Source organism: Loxodonta africana, chromosome 13 (genome assembly GCF_030014295.1).
Source record: "Loxodonta africana isolate mLoxAfr1 chromosome 13, mLoxAfr1.hap2, whole genome shotgun sequence".
Lineage (NCBI taxonomy): Eukaryota > Metazoa > Chordata > Mammalia > Proboscidea > Elephantidae > Loxodonta > Loxodonta africana.
Genome location: NC_087354.1, coordinates 58,367,677 through 58,386,359, shown reverse-complemented (window position 1 = coordinate 58,386,359; position 18,683 = coordinate 58,367,677). Strand labels below are relative to the sequence as shown.

At 44.5% G+C, this 18,683-nt stretch overlaps 1 protein-coding gene across 1 annotated transcript in view; it reads left to right on the top strand.

Moving 5' to 3' along the window:
* The window catches only part of CGNL1 (cingulin like 1), a 118,889-nt gene that overhangs the window by 90,572 nt on the left and 9,634 nt on the right, over positions 1–18,683 (top strand). Inside the window, exons 10-13 of the mRNA XM_064267493.1 lie at positions 1,054–1,206; positions 2,211–2,381; positions 5,426–5,587; positions 9,116–9,205. Of these exons, the coding sequence (XP_064123563.1) occupies positions 1,054–1,206; positions 2,211–2,381; positions 5,426–5,587; positions 9,116–9,205 (576 nt within the window). The remainder of the gene's footprint in view (positions 1–1,053; positions 1,207–2,210; positions 2,382–5,425; positions 5,588–9,115; positions 9,206–18,683) is intronic.

Below are 18,683 nucleotides of genomic sequence, written 5' to 3'. Positions count from 1 at the left end.
TCACACCAATGGCCCTCATGCTTAGTTGTTCTAAGAAGCCACTTTCCTAACCTATCTTAGGATTTTGTTTTGGAATTGCGTATTGTTTACATGAAGGACGCCTGTCGGTGTAGCTTTGGGAGATGAGCTATTGAAGGGAGACCAGGGAAGATATCTGGCCCGAGATGGTTATGCTGTACCGTAAGTATTAGCGTTTGGTGCTGATTCACCAAATAACCATCCATGTACACTTTTTCTGACTAGTGTTTCTTCCGTTTAATACTGTATTCTGTTTATCGAGCTCATCAACGTCTGGAGCTTCCCGAGTTCCTTTTTTTCTGTATCTGAGTCCAGCCCACTGAGTTCTGTTGATTGCAGCTCCCTGCCCCCAGATGGACTCTTGGCCTGTGGGGCATTATTCTCTTCCCTTATAGATTCATTTGTAGCTATTTTAAGAACCATTTGCACAGCAGATAAAATTCTAAGAATACAGGTGCAATACTGCATACCACAGGGTGTGGATTGCCAGGTAGGTCTAAACTGGTTGCTGTGGAGTCAACTCCGATTTTTGGCGACCCCACGTGTGTCAGAGTAGAACTGTACTCCACAGTGGCTGATGTTTTGGAAGGAGGTCGCCAGGTCTTTTTCCAAGGCACCTATGGGTGGACTTGAACCTTCAGCCTTTTGGTTAGCAGCCAAGCACATTAACCATTTACACTACCTGGGGCCCCTAACCTCAGTTTTTGAGCACAGACATTCAGATTTGCAGCCACGCTCCTGGATTGCCACCCCTGACAGCCTTGGCATTGTCTGTATTTCTACAATACATCCTTTGTCTTCCTCTTCATTCCTGTGGATGTTTTTGGTTAAGTCAGCTTTCCTTTCCAGTCCTTGAATTTCAGAACTAACAATGTCCTTGTGTCTCTGCGATGGCTTTATTTTGATCTTTTCCCCTGTCACTGATGTAACAGGTCAGGCTGCTTTGTGGCGTGGTGTGAAATTCCCTCTGCCACCTGTTGCCATGGCCGACCTCGTAGGTAGGTGACAGCACTGTCCTCTTCCTGCCACCTGCAGAGAAATCTGAGTCGGGCCACCCAGGAGCAGAAGCAGTTGTCTGAGAAGCTAAAAGATGAGACTGAGCAGAAAGAGCAATTAAGGAGGCTGAAGAATGAAATGGAGAACGAGCGATGGCACCTGGACAAGACCATCGAGAAACTTCAGAAGGAGGTAAGGGAAGTGAATGAGGGGGAGGGTGCAGGGCATAAGCCTTTTGTTGGGACCCAGTCCTCTTTGGGGATCTGATGAAAGCTTAGGAAGTGTGCAGTTAACGTCAGTGTGATACTAGGTACGTGTGTCAGGGATTTGCAGATTACCCGAAACAGCTCTTTGGACTTGAGAATCCCAGGTACAGAGAGCTTGGCCAGAAGAAGTAAATGCTAACGCTCTCTGGATTCTGGGCCCAGCTCCTTTAAAAAATTACGTGAAGCCATCTGGCATGTAAATGCAGAGTTACCACGTGTTTCTCCAACCAGAATCTAAGTGTTTGTGGCTTGTTTAGGACTCAGCACCTATCTTCCTTGTCCAGGAATGTAAAGGACAGTAGCTCCTCTGCTTGTGTCTCCCCCAGATACCCAGGAGGGGACAGGCACGAGGCCGATGGGCTTCCTGCATCCTAGAAGCAGACAATGGTGGCTGCCATTTTTAGACACCTGTGTTATGTGCCAGTCACTTGACTAGCTGTTTTGCATCTAAGTAGAATTCTGTCTATATCTCTGGATTGTTTTAATTCTGACAACAGTCTGACAAGGGGGTCACAGGGTACAGCTGACAGGGGTCACAGGGTACAGCTGACAGGGGTCTCAGGGTACAGCTGATGGGGGGGTCACAGGGTACAGCTGATTTTGGTCTTTCCAGTGAGGGGTCACTGAGGCCCAGAGAGATTAAGTACATGCCCCAGTCACATAGCTGGTAAGTAGAAAGGCAAGGATATAAACCCAGGACTGTGTATCTAGCTCCAAGGATGTGCTCGTTCACTCCTCCAAGCTGCTCCCAAACCAGAGGTGACCACACATGGGGGGCCCATGACCAGCTGCTTTGCAGAGCTGTTGGAAAGGCTGTAGAAGGCAGGGAGAGGAGGAGATGCCTTCTGTGTTTAAATGGACCCCAAACCTAGCTCCCTACCCCTGGTGGAGCATGTTAGGGTGGGCTCATGTCTGTACCACCTCTTCCAGATGGCTGACATTGTTGAGGCATCCCGCACGTCAACGCTGCAGCTGCAGAACCAGCTGGATGAGTACAAGGAGAAGAATCGCAGGGAGCTTGCAGAGATGCAAAGGCATTTGAAGGAGAAAACCCTGGAGGCAGAGAAGGCCCATCTGACAGCCATGAAAATTCAGGAGGAGGTAACGCCTGGCCGATAGGTGCCGCTTATTCAAAGTGCCCTTTGCAATTACTTTGAAACTCTTCTGTGAGAAACTTCGGGGTAGATTCCAACATAGCTTTCATGTTTAATTTTTCACTCTTCACACTGAGGATGGTTCCGTGGGGAAGATGGCCTTCTAAGCCCCAGAGGACCTGTGAATGCGGAGGTGAAATTGACATAACTTTAAACTGACTGTTTTCTTGATTAGTCCAAAATTTCCTGCTTAAAATGCTTAGCTACCACTTATAGAGCACCAGTTGTGTGCCCAGCTGTGTCCAAAAGATTTATAGGCGTTAATACTTTAATTTTAGAACAGGGACTGTAGTAACCAATGGTTTTTTGCCATTCATTTTTGATAAGAAAGACTTTTATTGGCATGGGGAGTGGTGGTCAAGAATTTCATAACGACAATCATGGGGACAAAAGGAAATCCTCAAGAATTTATGAGTACTGAAATTATTTAAGCATATTCTTGGTTTTATATTTAAGAATAACAGAGCAAAGTAACCCAAATTAAAAAAAAAAAAACCCACTTGCCATTGAGTCAGCACCAACTCGTGGCCACCCCACGTGTATCTGAGTAGAACTGTGCTCCATAGGGTTTTCAATGGCTGATTTTTGGGAAGTAGATCGCCACGCCTTTCTTCCAAGATGGGTGGACTCGAACCTCCAAGCTTTTGGTTAGTATCCGAGCTTATTAACTGTTTGCCCCACCCAGGGACAACCCAAATGTTGGGACACTTAAATCGTGAACCCCTAAGGAACTAAGAAAAATAAAGGGAACTTTTTGATGATTTTAATGGAAAGCTCAGGGCTCTAGAATGTAGGCACAGTGTGTGTTGAATTCCAGCTGTGCCTCTTACTAGCTGGGTGACCTTGACCACGTTAATCCGTTTCTACTTCTTCAAAAATGTACAGATTGTGGATGATTTAATAATTAGATGAGATAACACATGAGACTCTTTAGCAGTGTCTGACATCTCGGACACTAAATTAATGTTAGCTTCCCTTCTTCAGTTCTGAGGTTTATATGTACGTGTGTGTTTTTTCCTTCATATAAACAGTGCCAAGACCACTAAGATTCCAGAGGAAAACAACTTTTTCTTTACAAAACACACTTTTTATGATCAAAGAAAAGTCACCCATGAGTCAGTGCTAAAATATCTAAAAGAACAATGGATATTTATCGCAGACTTCTGGAACACTTCTGAAAGGACCCTGATAGAGGATCCCTGCTGACTGAGGTCACAGGGTACAGCTGACAGGGGTCACAGGGTACAGCTGACTGGGGGGTCACAGGTACAGCTGACGGGGGTCACAGGGAACAGCACTCAAATCAGGAGTTGGAATTAGCACACTTACGTCACAGTTCTCCTCGGCATTAAAAAAAAAAAATCATTTTTATTTCTCTAGCAAAGGCATGGAGGAATTCAGATATTTGCCAGAACACCAGTAAGCACTTGGTCTTCTGTTTTGGTTTTGAAAAGTCACAATGTCACAGTGATCCCTGCAAAGTGCTTCCTGTTGCTTTTCGTATAATGCTGTTACCCTAGAATCTCCAGGTTGGAAGGAGACTAAGAGACCGTCTAGTTAGATAAGTAAACTGAGGCCCAGAGAGATTAGTTAAGGCCTGAAGGAGCCACTGTTGCTTGTAAAAGAGTGGTAATTCAGAAAATGACCCTTTACAATGGAAGCAAAGATGGCTGTTCCTCATTTTTCTGGGTGGCATAGCCTGTGAGAGACTTTTCCCCTTTGAACGGCAGAAATGGACACCTCATCGTGGAAGGGAAGCTAGTCAGATACCATCCTCCATCAAGCTGCTGAGGTCATGGGGTTGTCTACAACAGCAGTGAATTAACAAGCTGAGATCACTCTGGATCCTTGAAAAACTCAACCCTGTTTACCACCCCGTGTTTTGGTTGAACTGAGTTAAAGATCTCAATTAAAAAAAAAAAGTTATAAAGGCCTATCCTAAACCCTGTGATAGTATTTTGATTTGAAAGAAATAGACATTTTAAAGTTTTCCCACTGGTCTTCCTAAATTGGCCTAACCTATTGGGTCTCCAAAGAAAGACCACCTCTGAGGCGTCCTCAACTTTTCTGTGAAAACCACCCCAAAAGAGTGATATCTAAATGGATTTTGCCACTTATTCTTACATATACTCCCTGAAGGGAATAATCCCTGGTATTCCTAAAACCATGCTTTCATCCCTTAGTTTTGACCATCTCCAGGAGGGTAGAAAGGTGGAACAAAACAGACACGTCACTGTTTCAGTTCTCACAGATGTTTAGGGAATACCCACCCTGTGCCTGAGGTGGCTGGGCTCCTTGGCAGGAGGCACTTTCTTCAAAGCTGTTAGTGCAGTGCCACCTTGTGGATGAAAACAACGCTGTCAGTTACGACGGCAGTGACATTTTATTCTGGGTACCCAGCAGTTACCCAGCAGTGGTTTTCACCTAAGGTACACTTTTGTGTTATTTGTTTTTGTGCCTCCAGGTTGCTTTGGAGTCATTAATTTAGTTTTTATTTTCCCTGAATTTTAAACTTCTCTTTAGGTGATGCTGACAAGGGTGGGCAGTAAATTACACTCTGGGAAAACCTTACCTAGTTCATTGGCTTTCAAGAATGTTTTAACCATTAACCATTGTAAGAAATACATACTGCATTGTGACTCAGTAATATGTAAATCCTGCAAATATATACAAAAGTTTCACAAAGCAATATTTGCTTATATTCTTTTTTTTTTGCTCTTATATTTAATTAAAAAAAATTGTGGTCAACAGCTATTAAATACAGTTTATAAACCAATGGGTTACTACTTGCAGTTGGAACATGCTGACCTTGTCTAACCCCTTCTTACAGAAGAGGAAACTGAGGCCCAGAGGGAGGTGGAACTTGCTCAAGGTCCTCTGATCTCCAGTATGGGGAGGGGCATTCCCCTTCATCTTCTTTTCTTCGGGGTCAGCCTATGTCCTGTCTGTTGGGATATCACCTCAGAAAACCACTCCACCTCCTCATTCCAGATGCGCCTGGTGGAGGAAGAGTTACGGGACTACCAGAGATCTCAGGATGAAGCTCTCACGAGAAGGCAGCTTCTGGAGCAGACACTGAAGGACCTGGAGTATGAGCTGGAGGCCAAGAGTCAGCTCAAAGATGACCGCAGCAGACTCGTCAAGCAGATGGAGGTTTGTGGGCCCAATAAGCCAGAGCTGGGGGGTCTTTAGAGACTGAGTCTGGGACATTAGTGGGCAGCCTCTCCACTCGTACCTCTGAGTTTGGGAAATCTTCAGTTTTTATTCTCTTGAACAACCAGATGTTAGTAATATCATTTCTTGACTTGGGAAAGAAACTAGTAGATCATAGTCTTGTTGGACCTCAGAGCCAGAAGGAGTGGTGGAAATAACGTGGTCCAGTGTCTTTATCTGCTTGAAGAGGAAGCAGAATTGAGTCCCAGAGAGGTTAGGTGACTTTATATAAGGGCATGTAGATAGTTTGTCCAACCACAAAGGGGACAGAACTGCTATGTATCTCTTGTTGTGGTTGTTGACTGCCGTTGAGTCGCCCCTTTCTCATGGTGACCCACACTCAGTGGAATGAAACACTGCCTGGTCCTGCACCATCCTCATCACTGATTGTGCATTGGACTGTTGTGATCCCTAGGGTTTTCACTGGCCGATTTTTGGAAGTAGATTGCTGGCCCTTTCTGCCTAGGCTGTCTTAGTCTGGAAGCTCCTCTGAAACCTGTTGAGCATCACAGCAACACACAAGCCCCGCTGACAGGTGGGGTGGCTGTGAGTGAGGTGCACTGACTGGGAGTGAAACCTGGGTGTCTGCACGGAAGGAGGGAACTCTCCTGCTGAACCACCACTGCTCCGCTGCGTAGCCAGGGGTGGGGAGGACGCGCCTGGGCCAGACCGCCTGACGCCTGAAGACAGTGCTCACCTGCCCCAGCGCGCATGCCATTCTTTCTTCCTGTTTCTGGCCCATTTTTCCTCAGAGATTATCTCACTTTGCCAAAGCTAGTGGCAAATTATGGCTCAGTTTATTTTTGTGTGCATAGTACAGTCTCAGTGGAGTCACTGGGTGGGGGTGATCTATTGACAGGGATGGAAACACAGCATGTTAGAAAAAACATTAACGAAGTAATGAATCTAGATATGAACAGGCCACTGATCTGGCAGGGAGAACCTGAGCTTCTGAAAAAGAAGAATCCTCAGGAAATAAACCATCTAAACACCAGAAACACCTACAGACACACACACACTCACACCACGTACAGACATACACACACACACACACTCACATATGCACACACCTACATACACATACCACTCACATATGCACACACACAGGCTTTTGAGAAAGAGAGAGAGACCTGAAAAATAAATCTTGTACCTACTGGAGAAGTGAAAATTGTCAAGGTTTTGGTAAAGGACAGTGCTCAAGGCCAAGGAAGATGGCTTGAATGTAAAGTCAACAGAATTCCAGATTTAGCTTTGCAAATAAATAGCAATAACTTTTTTAAACCTCTAGGGAACTTAGTTGCAGTTTATTATCTAGGGAGTGATGTTTCAACCATTAAAGATTTTATCAGATGGACCCTTTTTAGAGGCCAGAATAACCTGGTTACAGTTTTCTTATTCTTTCGTAGGATTGCTACACATTTTGCAATCTCGTCTGATCTCTTTAGGGGAGGTAATTTTTTGGCACACCAAGGTCAACCCCAGTTAAGGAGAAGCTGATTACTCTAGGGCCCAGACAACCTGCTTAAAATCAGGTGAAGCCTCTTGGGGCATGGAGTTAGAACCCCTGGTGTAAACTGGTCCTGGACATGTCTGAATGCTCCTGCTGGCTTCTGTGGTATGGAACCGGCTCTGTGAGGAGGCATTGCTAGCTCGAGATTGGGTTGCGAGGCCATCACCTTCTAGTACACTCTGAATAAAAACAGCATGTCCTTTTGCTCACTTAGCCAATGGCGTGGCTAAGCTTCCTTTGCCCTGTAGAATATTTTAGGTATTTCTCCGTTAATTACTAAAATGAGTAGCTCTCAAGGCCCTGCCTCTGTGAAGCACACTTGAGGGGGTGTTTCCTCCCCTAAGAGAGCAGCTGGCAGGGCCGCGGTGCTGCAACTATGTCTTGCCTGTTTCTTCATTTAAACAAAACAAACCCGTTGCCACCAAGTCGATTCTGACTCATAGTGGCCCTATAGCACAGAGTAGAACTGCCCCATAGGGTTTCCAAGGAACGCCTGGTGAATTCGAACTGCTAACCTTTTGGTTAGCAGCCTGAGCTCGTAACCACTGTGCCACCAGGGCCCCTTTATTAGCACGTAACAAATTAATTTTGGGTGGACACTTTCTGTAAACTCCAGAACTCGGGTGGGTGTTGTATGTAAATGCAACATTTGCGGAGCCTTGGTGACGTTTGACGGCGGTGAAGCCAGCCTTGGAGGAATCAGGACCATTGAACAGACAGTCATCTGTGCAGCACCCAGCCCCGTGCTCACTTCGTCTTTGGGATGCTGCTGGAGAGAGCTTTCCAGCTTCCCAGTAGTTTTCTAGCTCTGGTGGGGAATGAGCTCTGTGAGTTTTGTTTTTGGTGCTTGCAAAAACACCCATAGCTTGCCAGTCACCTTTGCCATTGCAGGGACAATATTTATATAAATGCTGCAGACCATGTTTAAAAACACATAATGCCGGTTACTTTCTAGAGCTTGTGGCTCTGAGTTAACCCAGACTCAGGACATATGGGCTGGTGACTACAGAGGAGTAACGCACGCATAGACCCCACAGCCTAGCAGGTCTGAGTGGGGTAGTTTGTGTTAGAAGCCTCTTTCTTCATGTACAAAGCTGCTTTGAAATGCTTACTCTGTAACACTCAATGATGCTAAGTTAGGAGCCAGCAAGGAAGATGCAAATTATAATTCTCCCATGGTGATTGTTTTAGCTACGTTAAAGGGCCCTGGTGGCGCAATGGTTAAGCTCTCTGCTGCTAACGAAAGGTTGGTGGTTTGAACCCATCAGCCACTCCATGGCAGAAAAGACCTAGCGAACTGCTTCTGTAAAGATTACAGCCTAGGAAGCCCTTTGGGGCAGTTCCACTCTGTCCTATGGGGTCACAATGAGTCAGAATTGACTTACAGCATATAACAACATTGCTATATTAATCAGTGCAGGTTCGAGGTTGTGCAGTGTGGGGTGTACGGGGTTCCCTAGAAGAAAGAGGCAGGTGCAAAAGACTGTTACAGACCTCACTGCCGCAAGATTTTTGGAAACCCTGAGCAGTAGGGAGGTGAGACATTTTCCTGAGCATGAAGCATTTAGGGAAATGTGTCCATGTTGTCTTTTAACAGGTACCTGGCTTAAGTAGACCTGTTTACAGTTATAGATTCTTAGGGGGGAAAAAAGACTTGAGGGAAACATTTGAAAATGTCTTTAGTGTTTATGTTAGTGTTTGGAGTAATATTTTTTTCTTTTATGTATTTTCTAAATTTTCTGTAATATGTACTATTATACTTTACAGTATCTAAAAGTGATAAAATATAGTTTTTAAAATATCTGTTTTGGGCAGTATAAGAAAGACACATCCCCTTCCCAGGCCCTAATAATATGAAGCTCCCTTTTGCTCTCGAGTTCTCTTTGCACAGGTCAGTCCTTTCTCTTAATCTGGGTCTGTGCAAGTTACATGGGTTGTGTTCGTGACTTCTTTCTTAGGAGAAGGTGTCTCAACTGGAAATGGAATTGGAAGAAGAAAGAAACAACTCGGATTTGCTCTCTGAGAGGATCACTCGGAGCCGGGAACAGGTATTGTACTATAGTTGAATGATGAATGGATTGTCCTGAATGAAAGAGGAAGTGTGGGAGGTTAAGCCTGAGGATTCAGCCAGAGGAGGGAGACAGTTCATGCAATATGGAATATGTTGGACGATTGAGTAGTCTTCACCTTAACAAGCCACTGGGAGGGAGATGGAATAAATAGCATGAAGCATAAAGCAGAAGTTTCCAGAGCAGTCATGGATAACAAACTATTAACCATGATAAGCAAAATGCTTTTAGGGCCAAGGCTTTAAGGGTCATTGGTTCAACCAGCCATTATGTGAATTTTGATAGCTAGCACTACGTTAGATGCAGCAGAAGAAAATCAAATGATGCCATCTTTTCCATTAAGAACTTTGTGAGCTGGTTAGCCGTACATCCGCCTGTGAAGATTCACACTACAGTAACGGTACCTTCCCAGCAAATGCTTTTTGTGGGTTTGAAGCGAGTTCATTTACATTTGATCCTGACGACAACACTGTATGGTAGTCAGGGACTTTGTTCTCACACTGCAGACGATGAAACTAATTTTCTCCGCTCCACTCAGTGTCATCCCAAGGTTTTTAGATTTTGTTTCCATTTTTTACTTAGAAGAGGTTAAAGGTCCTGCCCAAAACGCTTGACAGATAATCTATGGGTGCGTTCTGAGACAAGGATTCAGAGCACTAAGGGCAGTCTTGAAGAGAATGGACTTGTATTCACTGATCTCAGCCCTTTATTGATGTGGCACCTGTGGGCCATCTAGAAGCTTCTGATAGAACGCACTTGCAATGCAGCATCCTCGGTTGTATGTGTAGTATCTGCAGAAGGCACTGGAAGAAATGTCTACACAGATATCGAGAAAGCCCTTCACTCCTTTTCTGTAGTGATCACTCATCCCTAGGCCTGGACCAATTGTCTTGATGGTGATCAAGTGGACCTTAAATGGTTGAAGCATGACTGCCGTTGGGCATTTCTAATTTAAAAAATGGAAACAAAACTTAAAAACCTTGGGATGATGCGAGATGGGAACACTTCTACACTGCTGGTGGGAATGTCAAATGGTACAACCACTTTGGAAATCGATTTGGCGCTTTCTTAAAAAGCTAGGAATAGAACTACCATACGATCCAGCAATCCCACTCCTCGGAATATATCCTAGAGAAATAAGAGCCTTTACACGAACAGATACACGTACATCCATGTTTGTTACAGCACTGTTTATAGTAGCAAAAAGATGGAAGCAACCAAGGTGCCCATCAACGGATGAATGGATAAATAAATTATGGTATATTCACACAGTGGAATACTATGCATCGATAAAGAACAGTGAGGAATCTGTGAAACATTTCATAACGTGGAGGAACCTGGAAGGCATTATGCTGAGTGAACTTAGTCAGATGCAAAAGGACAAATATTATATAAGACCACTATTATAAGAACTTGAGAAATAGTTTAAACTGAGAAGAAAACATTGTTTCATGGTTATGAGAGGAGGGAGGTGGGAGAGGGGTATTCACTAATTAGTTGGTAGATAAGAACTACTTTAGGTGAAGGGAAAGACAACTCACAATACAGGGGAGGTCAGCACAGTTGGACTAAACCAAAAGCAAAGAAGTTTCCTGAATAAACTGAATGCTTCGAAGGTCAGTGTAGCAGGGGCAGGGGCTTGGGGACCAAGATTTCAGGGGACATCTAAGTCAATTGGCATAATAAAATCTATTAAGAAAACATTCTGCATCCCACTTTGAAGAGTGGTGTCTGGGGTCTTAAACGCTAGCAAGCAGCCATCTAAGATGCATCAGTTGGTCTCAATGCACCTGGATCAAAGGAGAATGAAGAACACCAAGGACACAAGGTAATTATGAGCCCAAGAGACAGAAAGGGCCACATGAACCAGTAACTACATCATCCTGAGACCAGAAGAACTAGATGGTGCCTGGCTACAATTGATGACTGCCCTGACAGGTAACACAACAGAAAACCCCCGAGGGAGCAGGAGAGCTGTGGGATGCAGACCCCAAATTCTCATAAAAAGACCAGACTTAATGGTCTGACTGAGACTGGAAGGACCCTGGTGGTCATGGCCCCCAGACCTTCTGTTGCCCCAGGACAGGAACCGTTCGCAAAGCCAACTCTTCAGACATGGATTGGACTGGACAATGGGTTGGAGAGGGATGCTGGTGAGGAGTGAGCTTCTTGGATCAGGTGGATACTTGAGACTATGTTGGCATCTCCTGCCTGGAGGGGAGATGAGAGGGTGAAGGGGGTTAGAAGCTGGTGAAATGGACATGAAAAGAGAGAGTGGAGGGAGAGAGCAGGCTGTCTCATTAGGGGGAGAGTAACTGGGAGTATGTAGCAAGGTGTATATAAGTTTTTATGTGAGAGACTGACTTGATTTGTAAACTTACACTTAAAGCACAATAAAAATTATATTAAAAAAATCTACTGGGATGATGCTGAGTGTAGTTTAGGAAATATCTGTATCAAGGATTAGAATAAAGACCTGAAATGTAAGTAATTGGGGCAGAATCTTCCCAGTCCAAAGGGACACCTTACTCTGGTCTCTTTTCTGCTTATACACACCCACCTTTCCCCTACCTCAGGGAGACTAGGACCTGGAGGTTCCAGTTCTTAGAGTTAACACTGTTGCACACTGGTAGCCCCTGGTGAATGCTGAAGATGAATCACTGACCTTCTTTTCCATCTGCCATTATTTCCCTGTGGACAGGCTCTTTTCAGAAAAGTAAGATAATCATGCTGCTTTGCTCCTGAGCATGGAAGAAACTCAACCCTCACCTCCGCTCTTCTTCACCGCTTTTCTGTTCCAGGGCTGTGCTGATCGCTTTCCTCTGGAGAGGCTACAGCCTGTCCATCCTGAGCTGCAGAAGTTTAGAGAAGGACCTTCTTTAAAGCCAAAAGCCCAGATAGAGATCCTGACCTTTACATTTGGGTCCTAATAGGTTCTAATTGAGGTCTGACTTTTCTAACTTCACTCATGGGTATAAAGCCTATTTTGTTAGGAGTTCCTTCCAGTTTCGCCAAGTAGCCAGATCACCAAAGGACAGTTTAGGATCTGCTAATCATTCGTGATGACAGAAAGAGGCGATCATGACTTAGTTGTGGTGACGCTTCCTGTGAATGACACAAGGAGGAATGGCAGGAAAGTATGTCATCCTGTCAATAACGAGGTAGTAAAAACAGACTTATAGCCCCATGTTTTCAACCAAAAACAAAACATAGGAGAAGGTGGTTGCCTCCCTGGCTCAGCTTGTGGCCCAACACTAAGAGAATTGATCACTTAAATAGCTGGTCCCAGAATTGCTCCGGGCCCCTTCTCTTTCCTCTTGACTGAGCACTTTGATCATGAGGCATAGAATTGCTCTCCATGATGTGGTCATGGTTGAAAATATTTCCACTGAGCTAAGCACTTGAAGTAAGCCTAGGGGGGAAATTAAGGGAACCAACTTGTTCTCCTGGAAAGAATGCTGTGGACAGCCAGTCCTGGTCCTGGCTCCCACACCAACTCCATGTACCTCCAGGAAAGTCATAGCCTCTCCTGAGTCCAGTCTTTAAAATCTATCAGCCTGGCAGTATTGGCCCAGGAGGTTTCTACATTCTAACACTGAAATGCTGTGAGAAGTTTTTATAAAACCAGAAGCATCTGATTCATGCCTTCATTTTCCTTATCCTCTCCCTGTGTCTGAGTTACATGCCTAAAAGGATGAGCTCCACTAATGTCAGTGGCCTCGTTCCACCTATTAGCTCTGTTTCCCTCTTCTACTTTCTCATTGTATTTTCTGAGGTTGGAGTGTAGAGCCTGATGTTTGTTATAAGTGGAAAAATTGAGCATCATGTTCAAATTGACAGGGGAACTGGTTAAAACAGCAGCAAAAAAACAAAACAAAACCAAAAAACCCTGAGATTAAATGATGTCTCCAGATTGAGTCTCCAGGATCTGTCTTCTAGCATTTGCTGCCTGCCTTAGTCGTCTAGGGCCTCTATAACAGAAGTGCCGCAAGAGGGTGGTTTTAACAAGGAGAAGTTTATTCTCTCACAGTCTAGGAGGCTAGAAGTCTGAATTCAGGGCACCATCTCTGGGGGAAGGTCTTTGTCATCAATCTTCCCCTGGTCTAGGATCTTCTCAGCTCAGGGACCCCGTGTCCAAAGGACACTCTCTGCTCCTGGCTCTGCTTTCTTGATGGCATGAGGTTCTCCATCTCTCTGCTCACTTCTCTCTTTTATATCTCAAAAGAAATTGACTTAAGGTACAACCTAACCCTATAGATTGAGTCCTGCCTTGTTAACATAAAAAAAAAATTGAGTCCTGCCTTGTTAACATAACTGCCTCTAATCATGCCTCATTAACATCATAGAGGTAGGATTAACAACACATAGGAAAATCATTTCAGATGACAAGATGGTGGACAGCCACACAATACTGGGAATCATGGCCTGGCCAAGTTGACACGTTTTTGGAGGACACAATCCAATCCATGACACTGCCTCCTGATTTGTGAGAGAGGGTAGAAAAATGGGTTGACCAGATACCTGCCTCTCAGGAAGGCATTTGATTCTCATTCACAGTTGACATTAATATGAGGTGTATTTCCTGCCTTTTGAAGTGAAGGCAGCCCTCTGCTCCAGGGGGAGGTCCCTAGGTGTAGGCAGATGGGCCTGCTTCTGAAGCTGCTTCAGTCCAGCTGGGCTAAGCTCCAGGGTCATGTGCTTGCTGCTTTCCTGCCAGAATCAGAGCAGGAAATGTGAAACTTCCAAGCTTCTCCATCAGATGTTAACATTGTGACACCTGCTTAGGAAGGGACTTCTCCGCAAGAACAGGAAGTAGGGCCCGTCTGTTACCTTTATGACGGATACCTGTGGCCAGCTGTTGCTAGGCACTAGAAAGAGAAGGGGTAGGGAAATGGCATTTTTTAGATTTTGCTCTTTTTAAATAAAAAAAAAGACAAATTTACAGCTCTCTGCCTAAACTCTGAATTCTCACAGTTCCTCTTCTGAACCTCTGCTTCCCCGAAACATCTTCCATTCTTTCTTCTAGCCTTAGTGATAGGGCTTGACTGAAAAAGTGAGGAGAACAAACCAAACAAAAAAAGGTTTTCCAGCAATACTAGGGTGTAGCAAATCCTTCTGGCAGACTCAGAGTTCATCTCACCAGACTTTTTCTATAACAAAGAGATTGGAGACCCAGAGCCACGTGGTGATTTGGCCAGAGTCCAGATAGTCGGAGACCTGGCCTTAGGTCTCCTGACACCCAGCACAGGGTTTCACGGGTGAATGCTTGTAAAACGTGATGAGTGACTGCCATGTGCACAGCAAAATGTTAGAGATGAGTCATGCCTAAAAATGGATGGATAACTAACAGTGAAAAGCAAAGATTCAGGCAGCAAGTGAGGGAAGGACTGTCACAACAAGGGTAACTGTGGAAGAACTCTTAGAGAAGGGTGGACTGGAGCCACCTTTGAAGAAAGAACGCAAGTTAGATGGACTAAGAGGAGCGGGAATGGAATCTGAAATAGAACACGTGCTGTGAGCAAGGCTTGGAATGTATGAAGCATTTTGAGAAGCCGTGAAGGACTAGTGTGTCTCCTTCAGGTTTATGGTTCCCATAAGGGAATATGGGAGATGAGTGTAGAGAGAGGGGTCAGGGCTTTGAATGGATGTTATTCTGAAGGCAGTGGGGAGCTGTGGAAGGCTGTTGAGCTGAACAGTGGATTTTGCACGATGACAGATTAAAGTGGCAGGAGGTGTAGTGAGGACTAGAAGGGTATAAGGACTGGAGGACAGGAAAAGCAGCTGCTGAGATCAAGCAGTCCATCCTTGCCATGCCCCAGGTTTTTCTTTCTCTTTCTTGTGCTTACATTTGACACCCAATAAATGCCAGTCATATTATTTGTAAGCTTTTAGTCTATCTGGCCTTCCCTTTTCATATGTGCTCAGGATATCATTATTCAGGTCTATGGATACAGGGATCCTAATTAAGAGAAAACTTTTGCAAACCTTTTGAATGCTTGGATTTTGTCTTTAGATGTGGCTAATACAAAGGAGAAGGGATGGATCTGGACTTGATAAAATGGTGTCTTTTTAAATAAACCAGAGTTGAGAAGTGTTTTTTTTTTTTTTTTTCTCTCTCTCACCCAATTATGATTTTACCTTATACAGAAAGGTTTGACTTACAAATTGAAGGAAAAGTCCATTAAATATTGTGGATATTTGACTCCCTTTTGGTCTGTTTAAATCCAGAGAAGTCCTTTTTTCACCCCTTCCTCCATAAGTCATGTTTCTATTACAACAGTTATCATCCTTACTGGGGACTCTGAGTGCCGGGCGCTGTGCCACAAGCTAGATTGTATCTTTCGTTGTTTTCACCTCAAACCTCTGATGTGGATCCTCCTTTTACAGGGACAGTCGCTGGTCAGGCGACTGTCAGGGTAACACAGCTCGTGAGAGGTGGAACCTGATTTGACTCCAAAGCTGTCTCCTACCCATCCCTATCATCCCTGCATTAGACCATGGAAGGGCCTTAAAGACCCCCAAGATGCATTTGGACCTCTAATCCCCGAGTTGAAAATGTCACAGTGACTGTTAATATGTGTGAGGATTCAAGACCAGTTGACTCTCTTCCTGAACACAGGAGTCTTAACAGTGAAAGAAGGGCCAGCTTGATGAGATGTGAATGTGTCCGGCAGGCTGGTATTCGGGCTCATTGGGCATTGCCCTGTTGCTGGTGGCTGAGTGCGAACAGTTAACAGTAGAGCTGGGCTTAAGAGGAGAGGTGTTCTCTTGGCCATGGAGGTCAAGATGGCAGAGCCCAGTGGAAAGATGATTCATTAAGCCCAGGCAGCTGGAAGGCAGGAGGGAAAATACCGACTTGAGAGCTTTGGGTGGCTTCATGGTCTTTTCAGGGGCTGAACAAGGCTGCCTTGTTGCCTTGGCAACTACAGGATAAATCCCAGTGCATAAAGTTGCCAGTTCCTACAGCCTTGTCTAGGAACTTCTCCCCAGTGGCTGGCTCACTCGTATTGCTCAATCAGCACTAGGGGTGCAGCCCATCAGTGAGCCTAGAAATGCGTCTCCTTTGCAGTCAGGGAGGGAAGATCAAGTGAGCTTTCCTCTTTTATTTTTTTAATTAAAATGATCCTAGTTTCAAAACTGCCTCTTATTTCATCAGCTGCTCAGAAAAACTCGTGTGTACAGTTGGTGAGGAATAATTTTCCCTTCTTGTAACTGGGAATCATTTTTAGTACCAGCCAGCAGTGTAAGCTCACCAACCCCTTTACAAACCAGTGGTAAACACAGGTGATGGCGTTGAATATTGTTGCTAGCAATCATAAATATCTCTGCCTTTTTATTAAGACAAAGGCAGCTGCTGGTCTTGAGTGCTGGCCCCGGGGCCACAGGAGCCTCTGACATAAAACCCACTGGAATCCAATACAGTTATTTCTGATCAAAATGCTCAGGGTTTAGCATTCTTTAAATCCAGCTGTGATAAACTGTTGCCTTCAGCTCCTGTTCTGTTTTCAGTTTGGCTGGAAAGTTTTTGTGCAGCCTAAAAAAAATTTTTTTTTTATTTATTGACTAGAGTTGGAGGGTAAACAGCATGTAAAGCAGAAGCTTATGTGAAGAAATATTTTCCTAGCCTATGGTTTACTTCCCTAGTCTAATGAAGAAGGCTGGCCAAGTCATGCCAGAGGAGTTTTTTTTTTTCCCCCTTTTTGCTACTGTAGACTCCGTGTAAGAAGAATCTGAGTAGGAATATTCTCAAGTCGTTGAGCCCAGTCCTGGGGACCCATGTACTGAGGAGCACAGGTGAAAACAAGTACACAGAAAACGTTCCTGGGTTTACAGTGAAGCCATCCTTCTTTTTTTTAATCAGTATTTTTAATTTTATTGTAGTGAAAATAAACACAGGAAAACATACACCAATTCTGCATGTACAGTTCAGTGATGTTGATGGCTTTCTTCAAGTTGGGTAACCATTCCCGCTATCCTTGTCCAAATCATTGCACCACCATTAATGTAAACTCACTGCCCCCCAAGCAGAAACTCCCCCTCGCCCCTTCTGCTCTGGTAACCACCTATTAATTTTTGGTTTCCGTACATGTGATGCATTGGATTATGGTGTTGGCAAAGAATAGTGAGTATACCATGGACTGCCAGAAGAACAAACAAATCTGTCTTCAAAGAAGTACAGCCAGAATGCTCCTTGGAAGCAAGGTTGTTGAGACTTTGGACATGTTATCAGGAGAAGGACATCATGCTTGGAAAAGCAGAGGGTCAGCAAAAACAGAAGGCCCTCAAGTGGATGGACTGACACAGTGGCTACAACAATGGGCTCGAACATAGCAACAATTGTGAGGATGGTGCAGGCCAGGCAGTGTTTTGTTCTGTTGTATATGGGGTCGCTATGAGTTGGGACGGGCTCGGTGGCACCTAACGGCAACAACAGTATATTTGCCTATTTTATATATGTGAGATCATACAGTATTTATCCTTTTGCAACTGACTTCTTTAACTCAGCATGAGGTTTTCAGGGTTTGTCCACGTTGCAGCGTGCATCAGGACTTCATTTCTCTTTGTGGCTGAGTAGTGTTCTATTGTATATGTGTACCACATTTTATCTGTTGATGGACATTTCAGTTGTTTCTACCTTTTGGCTGTTGTGAAAGTGCTGCAGTGAGCATTGTACAGGTTTTTGTCTGCATTCCTGCCTTCACTTCTTCTGGGTGTATACCTAGGATTGGAACTGCTGAGTCATGCAGAGGTTCTATGCTCAGCTTTTTGAGGAACCACCAAACTTTTCCACCGTGGCTGTACCATTTTACATCCCCACCAGCAATGGGTTAGGGTTCCTGTTAGCCATCCTTCTTGGAAGTGTGTCCATGGGCCACATAGTGTTCCCTGTCTAAGCTACTTGGTGGATTTATTTTAGAAGCTACTTGGTAAATTTATTTTAGAGCTTAGTGTTAGACAAAGATTGTCTTTTTTTTTTTTTTTTAAAGAACTAAGACTTTTAGCTTTTATCATATGATGAGAAGCAGGAAGTCCATCTTGTTTGCCTCTTGCCTTGGTTTCTAAAAGGCTTGAGGAAAGCTTGCAGCCTGGTCACAGGGACAGTTAAGCTTTATGATTATATAGCTACTCCTTCCTGTTTGTCTCTCTGATTTATTTTGCATTTCTATTTTAATAGCCATTTTTTTGAGAGGATTAGTGTGGTACAAATAATCACTGTTTTTCTTTTGAGAGTCAGCATTTGCCTGGGGCTCTCCAGGAGCTCTGGAAACAGTGGAGACTCTCAGGGATGTGGCCTTCCCGAGTGCCCATCTGCACATTGGGGAGAGTCCCTGGTGGGGTCCAGACTTTGCAGCCAATGGCACCAAGGGAGCAGAGCTTGGCCAGTGGCTGCTGCTTTAAGTTGCAGGATTTGGGCTCAGCGCCATGCAACCATTTGGCAATCCTTGGATCCATCCAT